General features: G+C 42.2%; 1 protein-coding gene across 5 annotated transcripts in view; it reads left to right on the top strand.

The window, feature by feature from the left end:
• The window catches only part of rhbdf1a (rhomboid 5 homolog 1a (Drosophila)), a 474,090-nt gene that overhangs the window by 341,064 nt on the left and 110,464 nt on the right, over nucleotides 1-22,562 (top strand). For 4 of the 5 annotated variants that reach the window (XR_010977354.1, XM_068055694.1, XM_068055692.1 and 1 more), the window contains one exon: nucleotides 17,316-17,420. The exons of the other annotated variant lie outside the window; for it this stretch is intronic. Coding sequence is in view for 3 of the 4 variants with exons in the window: in XM_068055694.1 (XP_067911795.1) it covers nucleotides 17,316-17,420 (105 nt within the window). In the remaining variant the exon portion in view is untranslated. The remainder of the gene's footprint in view (nucleotides 1-17,315; nucleotides 17,421-22,562) is intronic. 5 annotated transcript variants of the gene reach the window in all.

A 22,562-nucleotide genomic window follows, 5' to 3' on the forward strand; every position in this document is an offset into this window, starting at 1 on the left:
CTGTGGTAATGCGGTTTTAGCATATTAATGTGACACAACCAGTGGTTGTTCCGGCGATCGGGGTGTCAATCAAGTAATCTACCTTGCCCACTCTTTTGATCACTCTATATGGGCCACTGAACCATGCTTTCACTGGTTCTCCCTGTGATGGTAGCAACACGAATACTTCATCCCCTGGTTTTATGGTAGGTCGTGGTTTTCCCACCATTTGACAGGTGTGGCATGCCCTACAAAATTGTCTCTCTTCCTTTGTAAACCTGGCCAGTAGTAATATTTACTTATATGTGATTTGGTCTTCCAAATTCCCCTATGTCCTGCAAAAGGAATGTCGTATGCTAACCTTTAATAATCCCTGGCGATATTTAGGTGGTACCACTATCTGTTCAACAACTGTTCAGTCTTCATCGGCAGGCCTATGAGGCGGTCTCCATTTCCTCCTCAAAATCCCATTTGCCATATAGTAGCCTTCCATAACTACTTTCGCCTCAGCTTCTGACAGAGCCATCTGTGCTATACGGTATATCTCTGGATCAGCTTGCTGTGCGGCAATGATAGACGATCTGTTAAACAACTCATTTGGATTATCCAAATCCCCAAATAAGGTTTCAGATACTTGGCTATCTATTTGTGGTGCCCCTTTTACCTCCGCCAATGGATCCTATTTGGCCATTGCTCAGGTAACTACACACGCAGGAAATATTCCTGGAACTTGTTCCTGTAATTGCTCTATTTCCTTAATTTCACTTGGTTTCTCTATAACCATAGGAGCCAAATCATTTCCTAGGAGTAGATCAATTCCCTTTATTGGTAAACTGTGGACAACACCTACAGTTACTATCCCAGATATTAAGTCACACTGTAGGCGCACTTTATACAAAGGTATGGGTATACACACCCCGCCAATTCCATTAACTAAAACTTTAATGTTCAATGCGCTGTCTGGTGGAAACCTCATATCTTTCCCCAGCAAGACAGTTTGGGTTGCTCCTGTGTCCCTGAGTATAATAGGTTTTCCTGCCTCACTTACAGCAAACGAAGTTACTCTCCGCTTTGACAAAAATTCATTATAACTGTCATATATTTTATTCTTTACCTCTGCGCTCCTTTTAGTTTTAGTATCTGACTTCACATTCACAGCTGTAATTAAAGCTATAGCCTGGTCTGCTATACTCTGTCAGTGTCTTTTCCTCTGCACTTACTTTGCATACCCCAACAAGTTTGCATACCTCACAATTTCCAGCACTCTGAATGAAGATGACCTGTTTTGTTGCAATGATAACACTTTGGCTTGCGAACCTCACTTCTACCCTCAGCGCCTTCCTTTCTGACCCGAGGAGGTGATCCTGGGACATTCCCAGCTGTTCCTTCTTGTTCCTGGCTACTTGCCTCCTTTCATTCTCCCACTTTCTATCCTTCTCGGGTTTATGGGGGTGACAGACAAAATAGGTTGGCTTATTCACAATCTCAGTCATCAGCAATCTCTGCTGCTTGCCTAGCTTTCAAAACTTTCAGGTTATCTATATGAGTTCTCACTACTGAAGGAATGGAGTTTTTAAACTCTTCGAAGAGAATCAATTCTCAAAGGTTCTCATATGTGGTTTCTATCTTTAATGCCCACATCCAATGGTCAAAATTCATTTGCCTCACCCTCTCAAATTCTAAATATGTCTGCCCAGTCAATCTCCGTAAGTTCCTCAACTTCTGACGGTAAATTTCAGGGACTAACTCATACACAGCGAGAATAGCCTTTTTTGCCATCTCATAATCTGCAGAAGCCTCTTCAGGAAGCATGGCAGAAGCTTCCTGAGCCCTGCCTACCAGCCTGCTCTGCATGAGCAATGTCCAGCTTTCTTTCGGCCATTTCATCTGTTTGGCTATTTTTTCAAAAGATATGAAAATGCCTCTATGTCCCTTTCCTCGAACTTCGGAAGAGCCTGTATAAATTTAAACAACTACTCGCTGGGTCCTGATCTAAATTCAGATTCTTCCCGACCCAAATTTTCCCTGGATTCAGGACTACCATTTTGTCTTAGTTCCCTCTCTTTTAACTTAAGTTCCCTCTCTTTTAACTTAAGTTCCCTCTCTTTTAACTTAAGTTCCCTCTCTTTTAACTTAAGTTCCCTCTCTTTTAACTTAAGTTCCCTCTCTTTTAACTTAAGTTCCCTCTCTTTTAACTTAAGTTCCCTCTCTTTTAACTTAAGTTCCCTCTCTTTTAACTTAAGTTCCCTCTCTTTTAACTTAAGTTCCCTCTCTTTTAACTTAAGTTCCCTCTCTTTTAACTTAAGTTCCCTCTCTTTTAACTTAAGTTCCCTCTCTTTTAACTTAAGTTCCCTCTCTTTTAACTTAAGTTCCCTCTCTTTTAACTTAAGTTCCCTCTCTTTTTCTCTCTCTCCCTCTGAAGTTCAAGCTTTCTTAATTCTTTTTCCTGATGAAGCACCAGTTTTTTCATTTCTAACTGAATCCAAGCCAATTTCACTGCATCACTCGGACTAACTACCACTTTGTCTCTCATATTCCCTTTCTTGTTCCTCCTATTGCCCTTCATCGGTATCATCATCATCATCATCTTCTACTAATTCCAGATGTTCGGCTATCATGCCAATTATCACTGCTTTTTTAACACCTAATTTCAATTCCAAACCCAATTTCGCTGCCAATTCTTTTAATTTGTTCTTAGTAAAAGTTATCAAGTCACTCAGGGAAACATTCTGCTTTCCCAAAAACTCTGCCTTAACCACTAAAGCCATTACAATGGTATAGACTGTACCTTATTATACAAGGGACCTGGTTCTTTCAATTTCTTTGTAATTGGTGTCAGATTTAGATCCCAATAATCGAGTTTCCAATTGATATGATCCCAGACTCGAGAGCAGTTAATATGATGCCAAACGAAGGACCCCAATTTCAATATGTTATCCCAGAAATTAGTATTTACTATGATTCCAAATGTGAACTCTCCAAATTAGTCTGATTCTGATCCCAGACACGAGCCACCAAATTAAATATGATTCAACTGCAAGCGAGCACCCAATGAAGATATGATTCAAATCCAGAAACCCAATTGATATATGATTCAAATCTCGAGCGAGCCCCCAATTAATATATTACTCAAATCGTAAACGAGCCCCCAATTAAATATGTTACGACCGACCGCTCCAGTCAAAGCCCCCAATCAAAATATATGATTCTGATTGTGGTGGGAGAAACGCACTGTTAATTCAGTCTCGTCCCTCCACAATCGCTTAACATATTTTAAACTTTCCAAATTAAAGAAAGACCCAGCCAAATTGTACCATCTATTAACCCCCGAATGAGGCTAACCAAACCAGGTGTCTTTAAATCAACAATTTAACTGTTAAATTAAAAAAACTACATTTTTAAACACTATGAAGATGTAAACATTTAGAATAGAAAAAATTTTATTCCTTGCAAATTTACAGTTGAACGTTGCTTGAAGTCCTCGCAGTCGTCCGATGGGGGGAAAAAAGGTTATGCAACAGTAGAACAGTCCGTAGTCTAATTCCAGCAGTAGGTGATGCTTTCCTTCCTTCAGCGATGAATTTCGACAATGAACAACTTGCAAACACTTTCAATAGAATCAATCTGACTTTACAGTGTCTGAGGTATAAAAGAGTGCCACAGTCTAACTTCCCTTCCTTCAGCTTAAATTATCAGAGATCTCTGTTTTGGCTTGGCTTTCTTTTTAGAATTTTGAGAGATAATAATTAAACAGACTAAAATTCTCTTCCTTCAGTTTAAATGGCTGAGAGCGCTTTCAAGTGGTAACACCAGCTGTCTGTCTGTGTTCTGTCAGAAGAAACTGTCTTCAACTAAAAAGCCAGTTCAAAAAATAATTGCAACATTGTATATCCGCTCCTTGGTCCCTGAATGGCTGTTGCCAGGTAACCAGGATGCATTCTTTGAAGCTGGTTGATTTCCTCTCCATTTGCTTGTATCCAATGGCAACCAAAATGCACTTTCTCCACCTCCTGAGTCTTGCTGGTTCTTAAAGCAGTACTGATCCTTTGCTGTCTTAAAGACACACCACATATTTCTTGGAGAGAAAAAAAAACAGGATCAGGACAATTGGGTGTCATTTAAGTGTTCCCCTTGGGAGGAAAAGTGACAACAATACTCATGATAAATACTTAAGAGGTTGGCGGAGTAAAGATAACTTTACCATCAGCAGTCCTTATAAGAATTGACAATTCAGGAAAACAGTCTATAATGCCCCTCTTTTATGTGATGAACACCTAACTCAGACTTTTGCAGTTGAGTTATGATGACCTTTCCCCTTAGTACAATGAATCTGTAAAGATACCTCAGCAGTGTGATCTTTAGTTCATTTTGTGGTCTTCATGTTTGGGTTGAAACATTCCAGAGTATGTCATGCAGTACAGAGATTAAGTGATAATTTATTGCAGCGTAGGAGATAAAATACTTAAATCCAGCACTGGCTTTCCTTCACTAGTCCAGTGTTTTCTACACTTAAGAAAAATGCTGAAACTTTTTAATGGTATAACAAAAACAAGTATGAAGTAATGTAACATGGAAGAAATGCAAAAAAGATGGGTTAAATTCATTTTTGGGTAAAGAACAGTCGGCACACACACCAGAAGCTGGAGGCCCAAAGCTTTCCCAAAATGAGACCTCCGGCCTCATTTGAATAATTGTGGTGAGCAGTCTCACCAGCTGTAGCAGCCATCGGCTAAGCCCAGTGTCCACAGCAGCATAAGCATAGCTGGTGCATTTGTTAGGAGAACAGTGGCGGCGAGAGAAGCATTCCTGCTTTCCCTAAACCCCCACCTCAACCCCGGGCTCCAGAGAAAGGCATTTAAAAAAAATTTACATTTCAAGTAGCAACGGTGAACTTTAAGGAGCACTGATTAGGCTATATGGGGAATTAAAAAATGGAGTGGAGAAGGTCCTATGCTGATGACTTTCTAGGGAGGATTCTTAAACTGCTATTGGGCCCCTCATTAACAGATTCAAGGAACCTCATGTCTGTTTATGGCAGTAGCATGGGAGACCTGAAAAGCTACTTTTCCATTATGGCAGCATCGTGATGTACAAACATAGAAAATGGGAGCAGGAGTAGGCCATTCATCCCTTCGGGCCTGCTCCACCATTCAAAAAAGATCATGGCTGATTGTCTAATTCAGTACCCTGTTCCCGCTTTCTCCCCATAACCCTTGATCCCTTTGGCATTAAGAAATATATCTATCTCCTTTTTGAATATATTTAATGATTTGGCCTCCACTATCTTCTGCGGTAGAGAATTCCACAGGTTCACCACCATCTGAGTGAAGAAATTTCTCCTCAGTTCAGTCCTAAATGGTATCCCGAGACTGTGATCCCTGGTTCTGGACTCCCCAGCCATCAAAGAAGAACAAAGAAAAATTACAGCACAGGAACAGGCCCTTCGGCCCTCCAAGCCTACGCCGATCCAAATCCTCTATCTAAACCTGTCGCCTATTTTCTAAGGGTCTGTATCTCTTTACTTCCTGCCCATTCATGTATCTGTCTAGATACATCTTAAAAGACGCTATCGTGCCCGCGTCTACCACCTCCGCTGGCAAAGCGTTCCAGGCACCCACCACCCTCTGCGTAAAAAACTTTCCACGCATATCCCCCCTAAACTTTTCCCCTTTCACTTTGAATTCGTGTCCCCTTGTAATTGAATCCCCCACTCTGGGGAAAAAGCTTCTTGCTATCCACCCTGTCTATACCTCTCATGATTTTGTACACCTCAATCAGGTCCCCCCTCAACCTCCGTCTTTCTAATGAAAATAATCCTAATCTACTCAACCTCTCTTCATAGCTAGCGCCCTCCATACCAGGCAACATCCTGGTGAACCTCCTCTGCACCCTCTCCAAAGCATCCACATCCTTTTGCTAATGAGGAGACCAGAACTGCACGCAGTATTCCAAATGTGGCCGAACCAAAGTCCTATACAACTGTAACATGACCTGCCAACTTTTGTACTCAATACCCCGTCCGATGAAGGAAAGCATGCCGTATGCCTTCTTGACTACTCTATTGACCTGCGTTGCCACCTTCAGGGAACAATGGACCTGAACACCCAAATCTCTCTGTACATCAATTTTCCCCAGGACTTTTCCATTTACTGTATAGTTCACTCTTGAATTGGATCTTCCAAAATGCATCACCTTGCATTTGCCCTGATTGAACTCCATCTGCCATTTCTCTGCCCAACTCTCCAGTCTATCTATATTCTGCTGTATTCTCTGACAATGCCCTTCACTATCTGCTACTCCACCAATCTTAGTGTCGTCTGCAAACTTGCTAATCAGACCACCTATACTTTCCTCCAAATCATTTATGTATATCACAAACAACAGTGGTCCCAGCACGGATCCCTGTGGAACACCACTGGTCACACGTCTCCATTTTGAGAAACTCCCTTCCACTGCTACTCTCTGTCTCCTGTTGCCCAGCCAGTTCTTTATCCATCTAGCTAGTACAAATTTAGGGCACAATCCTCCATGCATCTCGCCTGTCCAGTCCTGTTAGAATTTTATAGGTTTCTATGAGATCCCCTCTCATTATTCTAAACACTAGTGAATATAGGCCTAGTCGATCCAATCTCTCCTCATACGTCAATCCTGCCATCCCAGGAATCAGCCTAGTAAATCTTCTTTGCACTCCCTCCAAGGCAAGAACATCCTTCCTCAGATAAGGAGACTAAAACTGCACACAATACTCCAGATGTGATCTCACCAAGGCCCTGTATAACTGCAGTAAGACATTCTTGTTCCTGTACTCATTCCTCTTGCAATGAAGGCCAACATACCAGTCACCTTCCTAACTGCTTGCTGCACCTGAATGCTTGCTTTCAGCAACTAGTGTACGAGGACACCCAGGTCCCGTTGCACCTCCCCTTTCCCAGTCTATCACCCGAGATCTCTGTAGGCAGAGATGAAGTGTGGAACGTTGTGCCCTAAAATTTGTACTTTTTGCCCCATTTTCCAGCTGGCAAATGGGCCCAGTGAGGACCAGTTTCTGCTGCACTGAGTTTTTCTGCTTCCACGGGGAAAATTTGAGCTCCTACTGCAGACGAGGTGCTAGATTTAAATGTTTGCTTTTTTTTTTGAAGATTCTGAGTTTTAGCAGTTCGGTTTTTGTAAAGTTGAAACCTCAAGTAAACGGAAGATTGATTGCAGTAACCTCCACCGATCACCATCATACCAGGCCAGCAATGAAAGCTCCATGATACTCCACCCAGCAGACAACCATGAATCAGACAGTCCAGCCAGAGCATGACAGCAGAATTTGGGTTGGAGCCAAAATCTAGCAGCAAGCTTTTTAAAATGAGGCTGGATAGGATTCATGATGTCTCAAACTGGATGAAGCTTTTGTTTCTGCAGAAGTAGAGTTCAGTCAGGTGCTAACAAACGAGAGTGCTCAGAACAGCAAAAATACAACATGTACACAATATAATCAGTTTCAAAATATCATAACGTTACAGTTAGATTCAGGTTGTACTTTAGGAAACCGCTTTTTTATCCTGCTAGTTCACTCCAAACTTTAAATTTTCAATAATAAAATCTTAAATTCACCCAAAAGGAAGCAGTTGATGGAGACTATGTTATATTGTCGATTTATCATTGTAGAAATTGTATCAACTTTCAGTGTAATGAAACCCACTATCACTCATCATATGGCTGGGAGTTTTATATGAAATTACATTGTCTTTTCGAGTTAGAAAATTTATCAACAGAAATGATTATATACTCACTTTTGCAGATGCTTAAAGAGGAGTTAACTTGAAGTTAACTGTTAATGTTGTTAAGAAATGACTGTCTTGTCGTTAAAGAAATAAATTATTTAAAACCAGCTTAACAGCTTTCGTGTTTACTTTACTGATATCCCCTTTCATTGATAACAGCATGCTGTCAGAAATGGGTTAAGGGGACAAACCTCAAGAGACTGATGTGCCCCAAGCAATTATTGTCAAATGCCTATGTATTGCAAGGCAATAACAACCTTTATTTCAGCAGTTAATGCATTGAGGCAACCTCCCTGCAGACTTGGGGAGGGGAGCCCTCCTCTGGGGGCAATCCATGGCCCTCGTAGGGCCCCTGTCGGGAAAAACTCCACCTCCTTGAACCCTTCTCCCCCTGCACCAAACGTCCTCCGTCATCGGGGCTTGCCGGTTTGGCCCCGGCAACCCTGCCTTACTCACCTTTGTGTCTGGGTTGCAGTACTGGGCCAGGCTTATGCAGTACTGGCAGTGGCCATCACTGCTGGTGGCATTGTCAATACTACTGAGCTGCTGGTCCTCTGATTGGCCGGCAGCTCTTGGCGGTAGGATCTCTATCTTTAAAGAGACCCGAATCCCGGTGCTGGGCATTTAAGTGCCTGAGTGCCAGTAGATCACGCCGGCCGGGCTCCAAAAGACTGAGACGGGGTTCCTCTCACCTTTTCTGCCAGCGGTGGGAACCTGTTGGTGTGACCATATCTAGCCCGTTCTTTCTGGATTAGTAAAACAATAAAACGGGTTAAAATTGGAAAGCCCCTGAAAATAGATGCGGGGATCACGACGCATGATTAACCTGTGCCTGCTGTTTGAAATGCAGGCAGCACGCCATCCTGCAGCTCCTGAGCCTTCTCATTGGCTGCTTGCATCAGTAGTGTACCCAAAATTGTAACTTCCTAGCAATTAAAGTCAGCCTCCACTTCTTAGAGAAGATGCACTGTGGCTGGAACTGGAAGTCATGCAGGAAGTGAATCTGGCCTGGGAGGCAGTGAAGAATGGCACAACATGGGATAATGGGGTGCACTGGAGATCTTGGTAGAGAAGTGGAAAGGAGGAGCAATGGCCTGTATCCACAGGGGCCAGGCAGCCCTCCAGTTATAGAGTCAAAAGTCAGTGGGAGTAGATAACCATGGAGGTTAATGCCAGGAGACGAGCCCTGAGAGCCTGGATGCAGTGGCGCAAGAAGTTCAGTGACCTCACCAGAGTGGTCAAGGTCAGCGAGTACATCTTTAAATGCCATATCCTGCCACTGCACTAGTAGCCTCAGATACTCCTCAATTCACCACGTGCCACCACTCGCCTACTAATCTATCAGGAATCATACCTGGCATTTATCTGCTCCACTACACCAGCACATACCTTAGCACTGCTGCAGGCCTCTCACTCCCATCTCACAGCTTCCATACATTGCCAGCTATTCAACCATGATGTCTACATCACCCAAGTAGATTCCATGATGCTCGCTTCCCTCTCTCTTGCAGGACAAGGTGGTGCACAACTGAAGGCAGCAGGAAGTAACTGGAGGGGGACAGGCACGCCTGCATGCTCCAACTCCCATGGAGGAGGCTCTGCTGGCCATTGTTGGAACAGCTCTGGCTGAGGCCATGGCCACCCGTGGGGCTGAAACTATCTAAGATGATGTAATCTTCATACCCAAACCTCCTTCTCTCATTCCACTTTCCCCTTGTCCTGCAATTTCTTCTGACTTTACAAGCTGCAGATGGTGTAAGCATACACCTCTTTCTTCCCCCCCCCCCCCCCCCCCACCCCTCTTCTTCCCCTTCCCTTACTACAAACTTACCCTTGTTGCCTTTTACCTTTCCGTTATCGAAGGACTGCAACCTGGCCAGGCAATAGAGGAACACTAAGAATGAAGACACACCATAACTCGATTTCACACTCGCAGCCACCAGCTCAGATACTGACATTGTGCATCTCTTAGATCCCACCACTATGCTGTCCTCCTGCATGTAGTGAGTCGCTAGGCACAAGTGACCTGAGCTAGGGTAGGGGGAAAGGATAGTGTATGTGCCAGCTCCCAGGAGGGCTTGCTTGCACATAAGTTTTGCTGCACAGGACTCCAATCAGGACTTTGATGGGGCAGGTTAGAGAAGAAGGCTGATGGGCATACACAATGAAATGCTTGATTCATTGGCAGGCCTGCCAGAAAGCCTGCGTTAAATGTAAAGGAACGTGGAGGTGTCTGGCACCTACTTGGCACAGGATTTTGCACACAGCTTGGAGTCCATCCTTTCCAGCATGGAAGTGGTGAGCAACACTCTACCATGATACAGCAGCTAATGGTTAACGTCTCATCTTCCATTGAAATACAAGCAGCTGACCCCCAACATCTGAATGCTGCAGTGAAAGCTCAAACTGCTGCCAACGTGACTCTGGATACAAGCGTGCAAAGGAACTTTCAGGGAATCTGAGCACTCCTGCAATCTGTTCCCTAAAGACCCTCTGCAAATGGGCGGCACAGTGGCGCAGTGGTTAGCACCGCAGCCTCACAGCTCCAGGGACCTGGTTTCAATTCCAGGTACTGCCTGTGTGGAGTTTGCAAGTTCTCCCTGTGTCTGCGTGGGTTTTCTCCGGGTGCTCCGGTTTCCTCCCACAAGCCAAAAGACTTGCAGGTTGATAGGTAAATTGGCCATTATAAATTGTCACTAGTATAGGTAGGTGGTAGGGAAATATAGGGACAGGTGGGGATGTTTGGTAGGAATATGGGATTCGTGTAGGATTAGTATAAATGGGTGGTTGATGTTCGGCACAGACTCGATGGGCCGAAGGGCCTGTTTCAGTGCTGTATCTCTAATCTAAAATATGGTCTCCCCACCCCAGCCTCTTCACTCTTTCAGAAGTTTGACCTGCTCCACTTGGCCACTGCATATTCTCCCAGTCAATCTCAATGGCAAGAGAGAATTTTAGTAGACCTTCCATGATTTGTGTGGAAGTCTTGAAGTCAGCAAAAAGTCTTTCAGCACTTGTCACACCACTCCCTGTAGACTATTGCAACTTTAAACAACATGAAAAGCACGGAAGACTTGTCTTGTATCAACAGTCAAAACAAATTAACCAACAACTAACCCTTTAAAATTGTACTGGTGTGGGGTCCTTCAAGTTTCTTAATGCATGTTCAGCTGTGTAAGGTTTAGAGAGTGTGAGGGCTGGAATGATCAACTCCTAGTATTAATTCAGCATTGCACACTCGTTGACACATGATCTGCCTCCTCTGCATACTTGGGCAGATGGTAGCTGTGTGCACACCATCACCACCAACCAGCACGCTTCACAGCAGAATGTGCTTGCGCATACAGTGGATACCATTCTTGCCTGCAAATGGCACCAGTAGCACCCAAACAACAGGTGCTACCAAACCCAATTTCACAACCAGACTGTAAAAGTATATACCATGAGATATATCACCATGCGTTACATGTGATGGGGATTCCCATCTCATGAGATTCCCCGTTACATACATTCCCTGCATCAGTGGGAGCAGCTTAATTGTACTAATTGGGTGAAAGTATGGAGGAATTAACGAACTTATGGATGGGAAGGGTATTCCTCATCAACAAGGTAAATGGTAGGGTTAGAAATAATTAGATTCAAACTATCTCATGTTAAACAAATCAATATTTTTAGAAATGTACCTCATATTACCAATGTATAAATGGGGAAGACCATGTTATTAATACTGCTGTGGTCAGTACTTCTCCAAAGCCTCTTCTTCCTTCACAGCTACAAAGGTGCCATTCTGTACACTCCTGATATCTGAACTGTTGAAATCAACATTCATTGCATAGTCTCTAACTCATTCTTTACTAGACCTTCAAATGTTGGGATTCCGTAAACCTCTCACTTTTTAGGCTTTTTCTCTCTTTCTCCATTTCCCACTAATTTTCTCCCTCCCTATTATAAAGGTGTGGACTGTTTGCTGGAGTATAGTTCCACAAGCAGCATTCATGCAGCAGTTACCGTATCCAAAGTCCATTATTAATCTAAGTATGAGATTTTTCTGATCCTTTGCCTGGGCTGTTGGGTCACCTGGGTTCAGCAAGTACAGGGAAAATGTGACTGGGAGGAGCACGTGTTTGAAATGGATCTTCCATCCATTGATTGAAATGGCCTAAATCTCTCTGGCTGTGTAACATTATTCACAATTGTGTTCACCATTTATATAGAATTCCTCTGTCCTCAATTTTAACCGAGTTGTTATTGAATGGCGGAACAGCCTCAGAGGGCCGAATGGCCTACTCCTGCTCCCAAGTCCTATGTTCCACAATTGAGATAATTGGCTGTTACTCATATAATGTGAGTTTGTCCCACATGGGTTTTAAATGACCCTATTTTCTATAAGCTTTCAGCTGAAGTTTTACTTAAAACCATTTAATCCTTTGCTGTCATTGCATCCAGTTTTAGGACAGTGACCTCCACATACCCCTCTCCTGCTTTTGACTTAAACTGGGGAGAAGGTCTTCATTGTGCCCCAGCTCTCCTTTTACCAACAGAGAAAATTAATAGGATTGGTTCTGTATATTTACATTTTTAAAACTGCTTATCACAATGGCTGAATCATAGACCTGTAATTTTAACGGGTCTACAATGACACTATGGAGATCAGCAGCTGGAGAGAGACCTGCATGTCTGCTGTTAGATGTATTCCTGTGGTGTAAAAGCACCTTTCCAGTTCCGATACCCAGAATAACTTTATGATTTTGCAACATGCAATGGAAAAGTATCTGCTCTTTCAGGGTGAAGTGATCACTTGAAGGTTGCAGTGGAGACATGACTTGGAGGTGCTTTGGGCCTCTTTTTCACAAATGGTTAGAATTTGGAAGAAAATGTATTTTGCTACCATACTTTATGGCATGATGGGCAGGAAAAGAGAAAGCCAGAAAATAAAATGACCATGAAATTAAAGTGGGGAGCGATCCAGCTGTGGGAACCTTGCATCTCTGCTCAGCTCTTAGTTTTTATTTCTAACCATTCCATCTTGTCTGGAACCATTTTGGTTAATGATTATCTGAAATTACATAAACAATTTAATTTAATTGTAAGATTATAGTAAAAGATGCTTTTTTTATAGTTTAAAGGAAGAACGAACTTGCATTGATAATAGGACCTGATTTTAACTCGGTGAATATGTTTTGAATGAGTTAAAATCCTGTCATAGTGTCTCACAGAACATCCCAAAGAGCTTCACGTTCAGTAAATATCTTTTGAAGTGCACTATTAAGTGAACATAGCAAAAGTGACTTGGGTCACTTTTCTCCTTTAGCCTCTTTGATTTTCCGAAGCATGAAATGCAAAACATATAAGTCAGCCTTTCTCCCTCTATAAATAGAACAAGGAAGCAGCATAGAAACATTGAGCTATCAAAGTTAAAATCATCCAGGATAAGCAGGTAACAAACTGCACAAGGTGCATGTCTGCAGTGCAAAACCAGTGTGATGAAAAATTTGCTCACCAGCATGCCTGGGCATATCTGCTTGGAACAATGTACAGCTGTTAAGCCACCAAATGGCAGCCTTGGGTAAATACATGAGTACACGTCTGACTGTTTTCTGGTGTAAGAGTATGGGTAGTGTCATTGGATGTGGCTAATTCTTGATGGATCCAAATTTAGCCTCAGGTTTCCTTTCAGGAGATTCAGGACTACTGTTGCCTTTCCTTATGCTCTCAATCTTCTATCCAATTCTGTAAGAACTTTAGCTAGTTACTATGAAAAATCCTTGAAAAATACAGTTGTAAAGTATCTACCCCTTCCAATGTTTCTGATGGGGGATGGCAGTTTGGGGATAAACTGGATACCTAATAGATACTTCACACAAATGCTTGATTTTTTTTTTTCACTTGCATCGGCCAAAGTTAACTTAAACATTTTTTTCTGTCAGTTAGCTCCCTTTCTTTATTAAAGTCATTGAATTCTTGCTGGGTTGTTCTGTGGATGCAACTTGCTACCTGGTATCTCACCCAATTGATCATTATTCATGTGATTGTTGGCAGGCTATTCGACTGTCAGGTCTGCCATAGTTCAGCACAATCCTTTTGTCTAAACCTGCAAATTTCCAGTTGGAGACACTGGGCGATGATCAGGAGCACTAACCCTGAAGTACCTAGTCCAATTGTGGTACCTGTTCCACCACCTCTGCTGCGATTAGCTAACCCAGTAATCAAACCTGGCACCTCCATGGTCTATATGGATAAATTTGCTGAACTAGAGCAGCAACGTCTTTTAACGTTGCTGAAATTATCTGCCAAGCTTGCTTTTTCATACCCCAGACTTCCAGGACAGCTGTAAAAAAGAAAACATTTCAGGACCCATGAAGAGTTCCACAGTTGTATGAATGTCTCCTATTTGAACAAGGAAGCTTTGATCTGCATCAAAGAATGTCACTTAAGGAAAAATTTAGCTGGTATTGACATTGTTTTTTTTAAAGATAGAAGCACAACTTCTGCATCTAGGCTCAGGAATTCTTGAGGAAGGGAAAGTTTGATTTACATGCCAGATATTTGTGTTTATGTTGGTTGCATAGATCCACTTTGATGAAAAATGTGTTTGGTTTGTTTTATCTTGTTTGTGTATGGGAAGGCAAAGTGTCAGAGCCACACTGTCATTTGCTTAAGTTAAACAACAGGATAGGTTTATCTAGACCTGGAAGGCCCAGAACTCCTTGTAACTGCTAAACTCTGATCCAGTGAACAAGAGTTGGGGATGTCCTTATTCTCACAGGATTTGAGTAGCATTTAGGAAGAAAACTCTGCGACATTTAAGTAGAATTGGGTAAACCAATAGTTTCACAATCTCATAGTTTCACCTCCATGTTATGGGTATCTATCATACCTTTAAAAGGGGAAAATATTCTCTCATCTCACTAGATCTGCTTTTAGTTTTTTGTTTGGAAGGTGATGCTGTAAGATAGGGGTCTGGGATAATGGCTCAAACATCTGTCCCTCAGGTTTGCAGCAAGAGATATTTGATTATGATAAATTTTCAAAAGGAGTAGTTGCATCCCCTTAAATAAAGCTGAAACATTTTGCTTGTAGCAATTCTGTACAGCATTTAAGTTCAAAATGCTCTTTTTTTTTTACCCCTGTTTTGTAAATTCTTATAAATACATTCATTCTGTTCTTTCTGACTTTCAGTTGTTTACCCGTGAAGTTGCTGACAGTAATGAAAAGTTGTGGGAGTTTGTGGTGATTTCGGAATTTTTTGATCTAATTCCATTCCTCCACTACAAGGGTATTTGAAAATAACCCTTTCTTGTGCTCAACCTGCAAGTATTTAAACATTTTGAAATATTTTGGTATTATTCCTGAGCAACACTTCAAGAGCAGGGCTGTTAATAATCATTGTGATATATTCCTCATGACTGAATATTACAAATACAGATTATTTGTGGTTATTTATTTAGCGAATGCAAATCCCTGGAACCAAGCAACAGCCGCCTCATTTACTAAATTAAAGGTGATTAGTCTGCCACTTAGTCTGTGGAGGGGACACTCCTCGGTAAAGTGCCGCATTGTTTGTGTCTCTCCACAAATGCATAAAGGGTTTGGACTGAGGCTCCAGCGGTGGAGGTTGGCTGCACGGGCCCTGGCCTGGACCTGTTTAGCGAGGATAACTCTCACCGTGGTAGTTCAAAGCCTGCCATTTGACAGATGGGGTTTGTCATAAGGAACTTGTTGATGACTTCCCGTGTTTCCCATTCCTTGATCCAAAGGATATCATTTTGATAGATCTTGCTCAGGAAGGTTGCTCCATATGGGGCGTCGAGATGGAAGGCGGGCAGTAGATGGATTGAACATGTCATTATGGAGTATTAAGTGAGGTGCAGCACTGATGGTTTTAACCAGTTGATGGGATTTTGTCAGTTGGCAGATGTGTGGGGGAGTGATGTTTGTGAGGACAGAAAGCCAGGAGAGGGGTGTTGAATGGATGGTTCCAGTTATGATGCACATTGTTGCATTTAATTGAGTATCAACAAGTTGTGTGTGTTATGACCTATGCCAGACAGGTGCACAGTGCTTTGCTGCTGAATACGATAAGGAAAGTGCTGAGGTCCGGAGTGCTGTGGCAGCAACGCCCCATGTTTGGGCAGCAAGTTTGGTTAATAGGTTGTTTCTGGTCTTGACCTTTGTTGCAGTTTTCTTCAGATGCCCCAGAAGGATAAAGCATTGTCTGGGTTGGGATCATGATTTAGTCTCTGACTATCCATGTCGATGCACAATTTTTTTATGGCACTGGCATTGTGGAGGTGGAATACACTAAATATGGTTATTTGTGGTAAAGTGTATTTATGCCAAACAACCAACATCAGCCTGATGGCGGTAAGCTATTAACTTCAGTGCATTGGATGCCTGTTCAGTAGGTTATTGAGGCCTGCAACATGTCTGAGGCATCCAACACACCTGAATGTGGCGAGGTAGTTCAAAGGTGGCTGGGAGCCTGTGCATCACTTGTGTGCAAGGCAGATTATTACGCTTTTGAAGAATTGTGCTCCAGATACACAACATCTGTTTTAAACACAAACTGAAGGGAAGACTTACCATTATATGAAAGAAAATTTACCTGGTTCCATGCTTGCTCAGTTGTCATATTTACTGCGGTGCCTGGTGACTCTCCATGATAGAAAATTGCCTGGGGCAGAACAGGCAGCCAGCTCTGGGCTCCTGGTACTTCATGAGCAATGTTCTCCAAGCTTAGAGATTAGGGCTTCAGTAGCTGCAGAAGAGCAGCTGCCAGAAAATGAATCGAGTAAGCTGAATTTTTGCTATCTGGTGAGCTGTTTTGTGATAGCCATGCTTAGGGTAAAATTGTCATTTTTTGATTGTTTCTCAGCAGCTCTTCCACAGAGCCAGGCCAGAAATCAAACCTTGGAGGGCGGACCCAGAGTGGCTGCCACAGAATGGAAGGTTCTTTTTTGTGGGGTTAGGAAGAGCTTTTAAATCCCTACCTCCCCACAAACGCCACAAAAATCAGTGGCACCGCTGCTTTTGTGGCGTTTCTTGATGCAAACTGCAGTGAACCCCTTACAATCAGCATAGGAACCTGATTTAAGTATTTTAATACAACTCTCCCTTGTTTTGAGCAGGCTGACTGATGACTAGAAGTGGTGCTTAAAGTATAAATGAATGCTGATGGCACTAGCCCATGCCCTGTCTTAGTGGCAAACCCATGTTTAATGTCTTGTGGCACATAGAAATGGCATAAATGTACTTGTTGCAACAACAAAAAAAAATCCCTAAATGCAAGCAATTATTTTTCTGACAAAAAGTGAAAGCCTCTCTCCGATGATCAGTAAGGGCATTGACAGCTTGAGCATTGTTTTTGGAATTGTTTAACCAGCTAGTCAACTTATGCCTTTATTTTTTGGCTGCAAAATAGTAATACATCTGAAAAAAATCATTTGTATCTGTTTAAATGTACAACTTACTGGCAATGAATGTTAAGTTTGTGGTTTCCATTGTTTTCTCCTTAAATGTATCTATCTTTCTCTTTTGCTTCACTTCATCCTTTCCTGCCAACAGAAGGGTACGGTTTGAAAGAATTAACACAATGCCCATAAAAGGTCACAGAGCTGGTAGGAGGCCACCGAAAAGGCACCAGTCTTTCTCTGCCAGATCTTTGCTGAGGTACCTGCAATGTTTGTGCTTAATGTGTACAGCATGCAAGCTGCTTCACTAATTTAGTAAAGCTGTGGATATATGTCAACAATGTTTCATATCTTGTGTACTTACACACAGAACAATTCAGCAAAATTATTCCTTCTATAATTTATGCACGATGTCTGCATTATTTATCATCTCTCTTTTAGATGGCAACAGTATACAGAACTAAAGTGCAAAGTGTACAGTTGGCAGCCTTTGTGATTTGTTGTAATGCATATTGTGTGCAGGACGTGCAATGTTTTCTGATCTATTCTAACTTTAACATTTGTAACCTGGGCTCTGCACAATGCTGTGGAGAGGAGTGCGACTGAGCTCTAATGTAAGTCGCAACATTTCACACAAGACGTTAAACTGAAAATTTATATCATTTTCTATCTAACTATACCCCCCAAAAATGCACGACAGTCATTGAAAGGTGTGCAGTAATGTATCCATTCCTTAATATTGAAACAGTGTGTGACACAATTGGCTTTGAAGTAGTTAGTGGATATTTTGCCATTAAAAGTATTGTTGAATGGTATTGTCATATATCTGAGGTCTTTAATAGCCATGCAGCTTTGCATGTGGATAGTTTTGGGCACGGATTTTATTTTTGCTCTTTGAAGGCCTGGTTGTTTTTAGACCTTGAATGAACATGATTAAACATGCAGCTGTGGAATAGGATCCAAGCAGTTTCACAGTAGCTGGAATCCTGCAAATAAACCGTTAAGAATCTTTAATCAGGGAAAGATGATCAGAACTCCCTGCATTTCTGCCATATTTGCATATTGTTAATCAAATAGTTGCATGTGTGTATGTGCTTTTTGACACCTGTGTTTCAAAGCATGAATGCATTGGTTAAATGACCCTTTGTTTTTACCACAAAAATCTGTGGCATGCAAGACAGAAAGGAACCATGTGACCTACCAGACGAGGCCTTGCCTCTTTTCACATATGTTTTGCTATCTCTAAACCAAATGAGGCCAGCTCTTTTATAGCTGCCGCCCTCAAACGTCATCTGCAGTTACTCATGTCTGGTTAAAGAATCGTCCTAGAACAACTGGGATAGAAAGCGGCACAACTAAAAACAAGGTTACTGTAAATGGAAGTAAGCTGGAAAAATATCTGAATTAATGTAAAGTCTTGTGGAGGAGTAGAACTCGCTGGCTTAAGACATTTTAACAAAAAAAAACAATAAAAAAAGAACTTGGACAAGTCATGACATCTTTAGTGAGCTGGCATGTCTTCCCTAAAACTGAGCAGGTACTGTAAATTAGATCTGTTTACTTTGTGTTTATTTTAAAAAGTCAGGTTTTTTCACTAACTGTAAAAACACCAAATATTTTACTGTCTGTTTATAACATTATGGTTTAAATGTATGAAATATTTGAATTCTATAATTGACTTGGTGTATGACTGTGTCTTTATACCTGCTCATTATCTTTTCATGAATGAACGATCTGTGCTGGTTTAATAGCAGAATAGATGGCTAGATTAAACATCCAGCCTGAATGCCTGTAGCACGGCACAGGCCAGCCCTGGATCTGGACCGGCATCATGTCCTTATAACCAGTGGATCGCTAACAATTGTTTTCTGTCTCTTTCTGTTTGTATATTTATTATAGTTAATTCAATGCTGCCATTGTCACATGTTCAAGTCATTGTTACAACCGAGGTGGGAGGAGTAAACTGTCTTTTCTAGTTCCACTTCTCCATTGGTCACAAGATATTTTAAATGTTTACCCAGTTTACTGATAGGGTCAGTCATAGACTCTGTTCTTTATCCCAAAATAAAATACACCAACCAGATCTCTTTAATAGATAACATAACCAGTAACAAAGCACAGCATTAACACACCAAGTGAAATATGGAAGTTCAATTTTACCTTAGCCCCTCATTTATTTATTTATATATATATATATATATATGTACACACACACACACCCACACACACACACACGCTAGTTAACCGAAAAATAGAGATTTTCTCTTTAGAGCTCTATTACCAAAAAAACGACAAAAAAGAATACTTTGACCAAATACTCGCTCATTCTTGAAGAAAAAAGAGAAGATATGGAAAGATGTTAGTTGTCCCCTTTTGGCTTGGCATCCCAAATACGCATAGACAGCTGTCACTGGGATCTTTCCAGAGTAGTTCTTTTCAGTCGACGTTGAAGATCAGTTTGGCAGGCTTTCCAGGAAAATTTGACAACAGGGGTTTCTATCAGGCTTTTCAGGAGAAATGCAGCATCTGTTTCTCAATTTCTTACACTTGATTCTCAGGCGGTTCTCAGAGATGGAAGAGGGTGCTTCACTGAAAAGTCAGTGGCGAACCCGCTTCCACATAGCCTGGGGATCTGTTCTGTATTTTATGGGTCCCCAGGCTTAAATTGTTCTGAGGTGGGATTTCCACCCGCTTGAGGGAGGAAGTCACGCCTCATTGAGCTGCTGGCCAATCAGCGGGCCAGTAGCGCCACCGAGAGCGGTGGCCACTGCTGGGACTGCAGCCCAGCCAAGGTCATGGAGCCAGAAGTCCAGGTATGTTTGGGTTGCCTCGCTGGGGGGTAATTGGTCGGGCCCCCGCGAGGCAAGCGTGGTTGTTTGTGGGGGGGGGGAAGGGGGCGTCTTGGCTCCTGGAGATGGTTGGGGAAGCGGGAGCGGCCCTCAGTCGGGCACCCTGTACCCAATTGTCAAAGGCCACTCACGGCGTACTGAGAGGCCGCCAGCTTTTACCGGGCGGCCTTTCTTGGCTCCAGGACGTCTGCTTGCCATTTGTAAAATCGCGTGGAGGCAGGCGAAGGCCCTTAAGTGGATGTTAACTGGCAACTTAAGGGCCTTGATTGGCCTGGGGCGGGCGGCCAGTTTTACGCCACCCCCACCCTACGTAAAGTGGGGCAGAGGTGGGAGCGGGTCAGGAAGGCCTCCCAGACTCTCCAGCTCCATTTTACACCACCATCCGGTTTGTTGGGGTGGCGTAAAATTCCAGCCAATATCTCTAGTCACGCCTCCTGACCACTATAAATCTTGACCTGTCACCTCTCCGTAAACATCTCCCCCCAAGTCAAAAAGCTGCAGCTGGGTATTTATCTGAATACAGGTGACTTCCAGTAAATCTTGTTTTTCAAACAAGACCTCTCCGTGTCCTGTCAATGACCTCACTGGAAAAAAAAATCCATGGAATCCTTTTCAGTTTTCCCAAATAAAAACATTGGCCATAATTCTACAAATGAGTCCTAAAAAAAAAAACCTTAAAAAAAAATATAGAAGCGCTGTCATAACACCTCCGTTTTAAAATGCATTTCATTACAAAGAGTGGGAAAAAACATGCAAAATATTTTAAAACATGTTTTCACACCCCAACTCATTACTTATTACCTGTCGTTAATACAGTTCTGCTTTTGATCCATCTTTGCATTCAGATGAATTAAAGCAAAATTAAATCCTAGACAAAGCATCCGCAGTTCCATTATTTTTTTCCCATAACATGGATTATCTTTAAGTGATAAGATAGCAATAATAAACTCCATTGGAATAGTCTGGCATTTGGTTTTTGAATTTTTCACAAAGGCTAGGGGGTTATGATCAGTATATTCTGGTGTCTCTCTCTAGTCATGGCGGATATAGACCTCAAAATGCTTAAGAGTTAGTAATAAGCCGAGGGTTTCTTTTTCCATTGACTATCTTTTTTGGTGTCGATTTAGCTTTTGGGAAGAGTATCCCACTGACCTTTCTATGCCTGATTCATTGCCTTATAACAGGCCCGCACTGACTCCCAGGTCACTAGCATCAATTGCTACCTTGAAGTGCTGGTGAAATTTGGAGCTGCCAACATTGGTTCATTAATCAAAATGCTTTCAGCCTCTCAAAAGATGCTTAGCCCTCCCCTGACCACATTACCTTGGTTTTCTTTTTTTTAACAAATCTGTCAGTGGAACAGCTATAGTACTAAGATTTGGTACAAACTTGCGGTAGAAACCACACAGTCTGAAGAACCTCATGATTTCTTGCTGAGTTCGAGGGATGGAGAACTCCACCGACGTTTGTACTTTTGCTGTTCTTGGCAACACTTGTCCTTGCCCTACTATATGCCCGAGGTAGGTTACTCTGGCTTTTGCAAATTCACTGTCAGCCGATTGTAATTTTCTAAACAGAGCTTCCAGTTGTTTCAAGTGGTCCTTCCAAGTGTCACTGTATACCAGCACATCATCCAGATAAACCACACAGTTAGGAACACTGACTACCACTTGGTTCATGAATCTCTGAAAAGTGGCTAGGGTATTTTTTAGCCCAAATGGCATCACTCGACATTGGAAAAGACTCATCTGACAAAGGCCAAAATTTCTTTAGCTTGGGGTGTTAAAGGAACCTGCCAGTATCCCTTTAACAGATCTATTTTTGTAAGAGAAGTAGCACTGCCCACTCTGTCAATACAGTCTTCCAAGCGAGGTTTTGGGTCGGAGTCTGTCTTTGTTACTGCATTAACCTTTCTGTAGTCCATGCAGAATCTAGCTGAACCATCAGGTTTAGGCATAAACACCACTGGGGAACTCCAGCTTCTTTGACTGGGTTCAATTAGATGGTTTTCCAGCATGTATTGGATTTCTGCTTTTACCTGAGCCTGTTTCTCTGGATTTAAGTGATAAGGATGCTGTTTTATAGGAAAGGAATCCCCTACATCCACATCCTGTATGGCTAAGGTTGTACATCCTAGATTGTGCCTACAGACTCTTTGAAATGCTGTGCGTAGCCTTGCTAGGTCTTCTCGTTATTCTGCATCTAAATATGAAAGCATAGAGTCCAATCTCTCTAACAATTGAGTATTAGCTAACCAGATAGTAGGAGGTTCAATTTGAGAATTGTCTTTAGGCCTCCTTCTGCCTCATCCTCACTATCCCTTTTATCCTTCACTGTCACTACTACCTGACACTCCTGTGCTTGCTTATCCTCTTCCTGTTGATAATATTGTATTGATGAGACACAGCCGATTCTTTTTCTGCTGTTTTGGGGTGACAATCAATTAAGTTACTTTATCAATTCTTTTGACCACTTTATATGGACCACTGAACTGTGCTTTCACCCTGTAAAGGCACCAAGAAACTCATGAAGAAAGGGAGAATTGAATATGA

This window comes from Heterodontus francisci, chromosome 24 (assembly GCF_036365525.1).
Source record: "Heterodontus francisci isolate sHetFra1 chromosome 24, sHetFra1.hap1, whole genome shotgun sequence".
NCBI lineage: Eukaryota > Metazoa > Chordata > Chondrichthyes > Heterodontiformes > Heterodontidae > Heterodontus > Heterodontus francisci.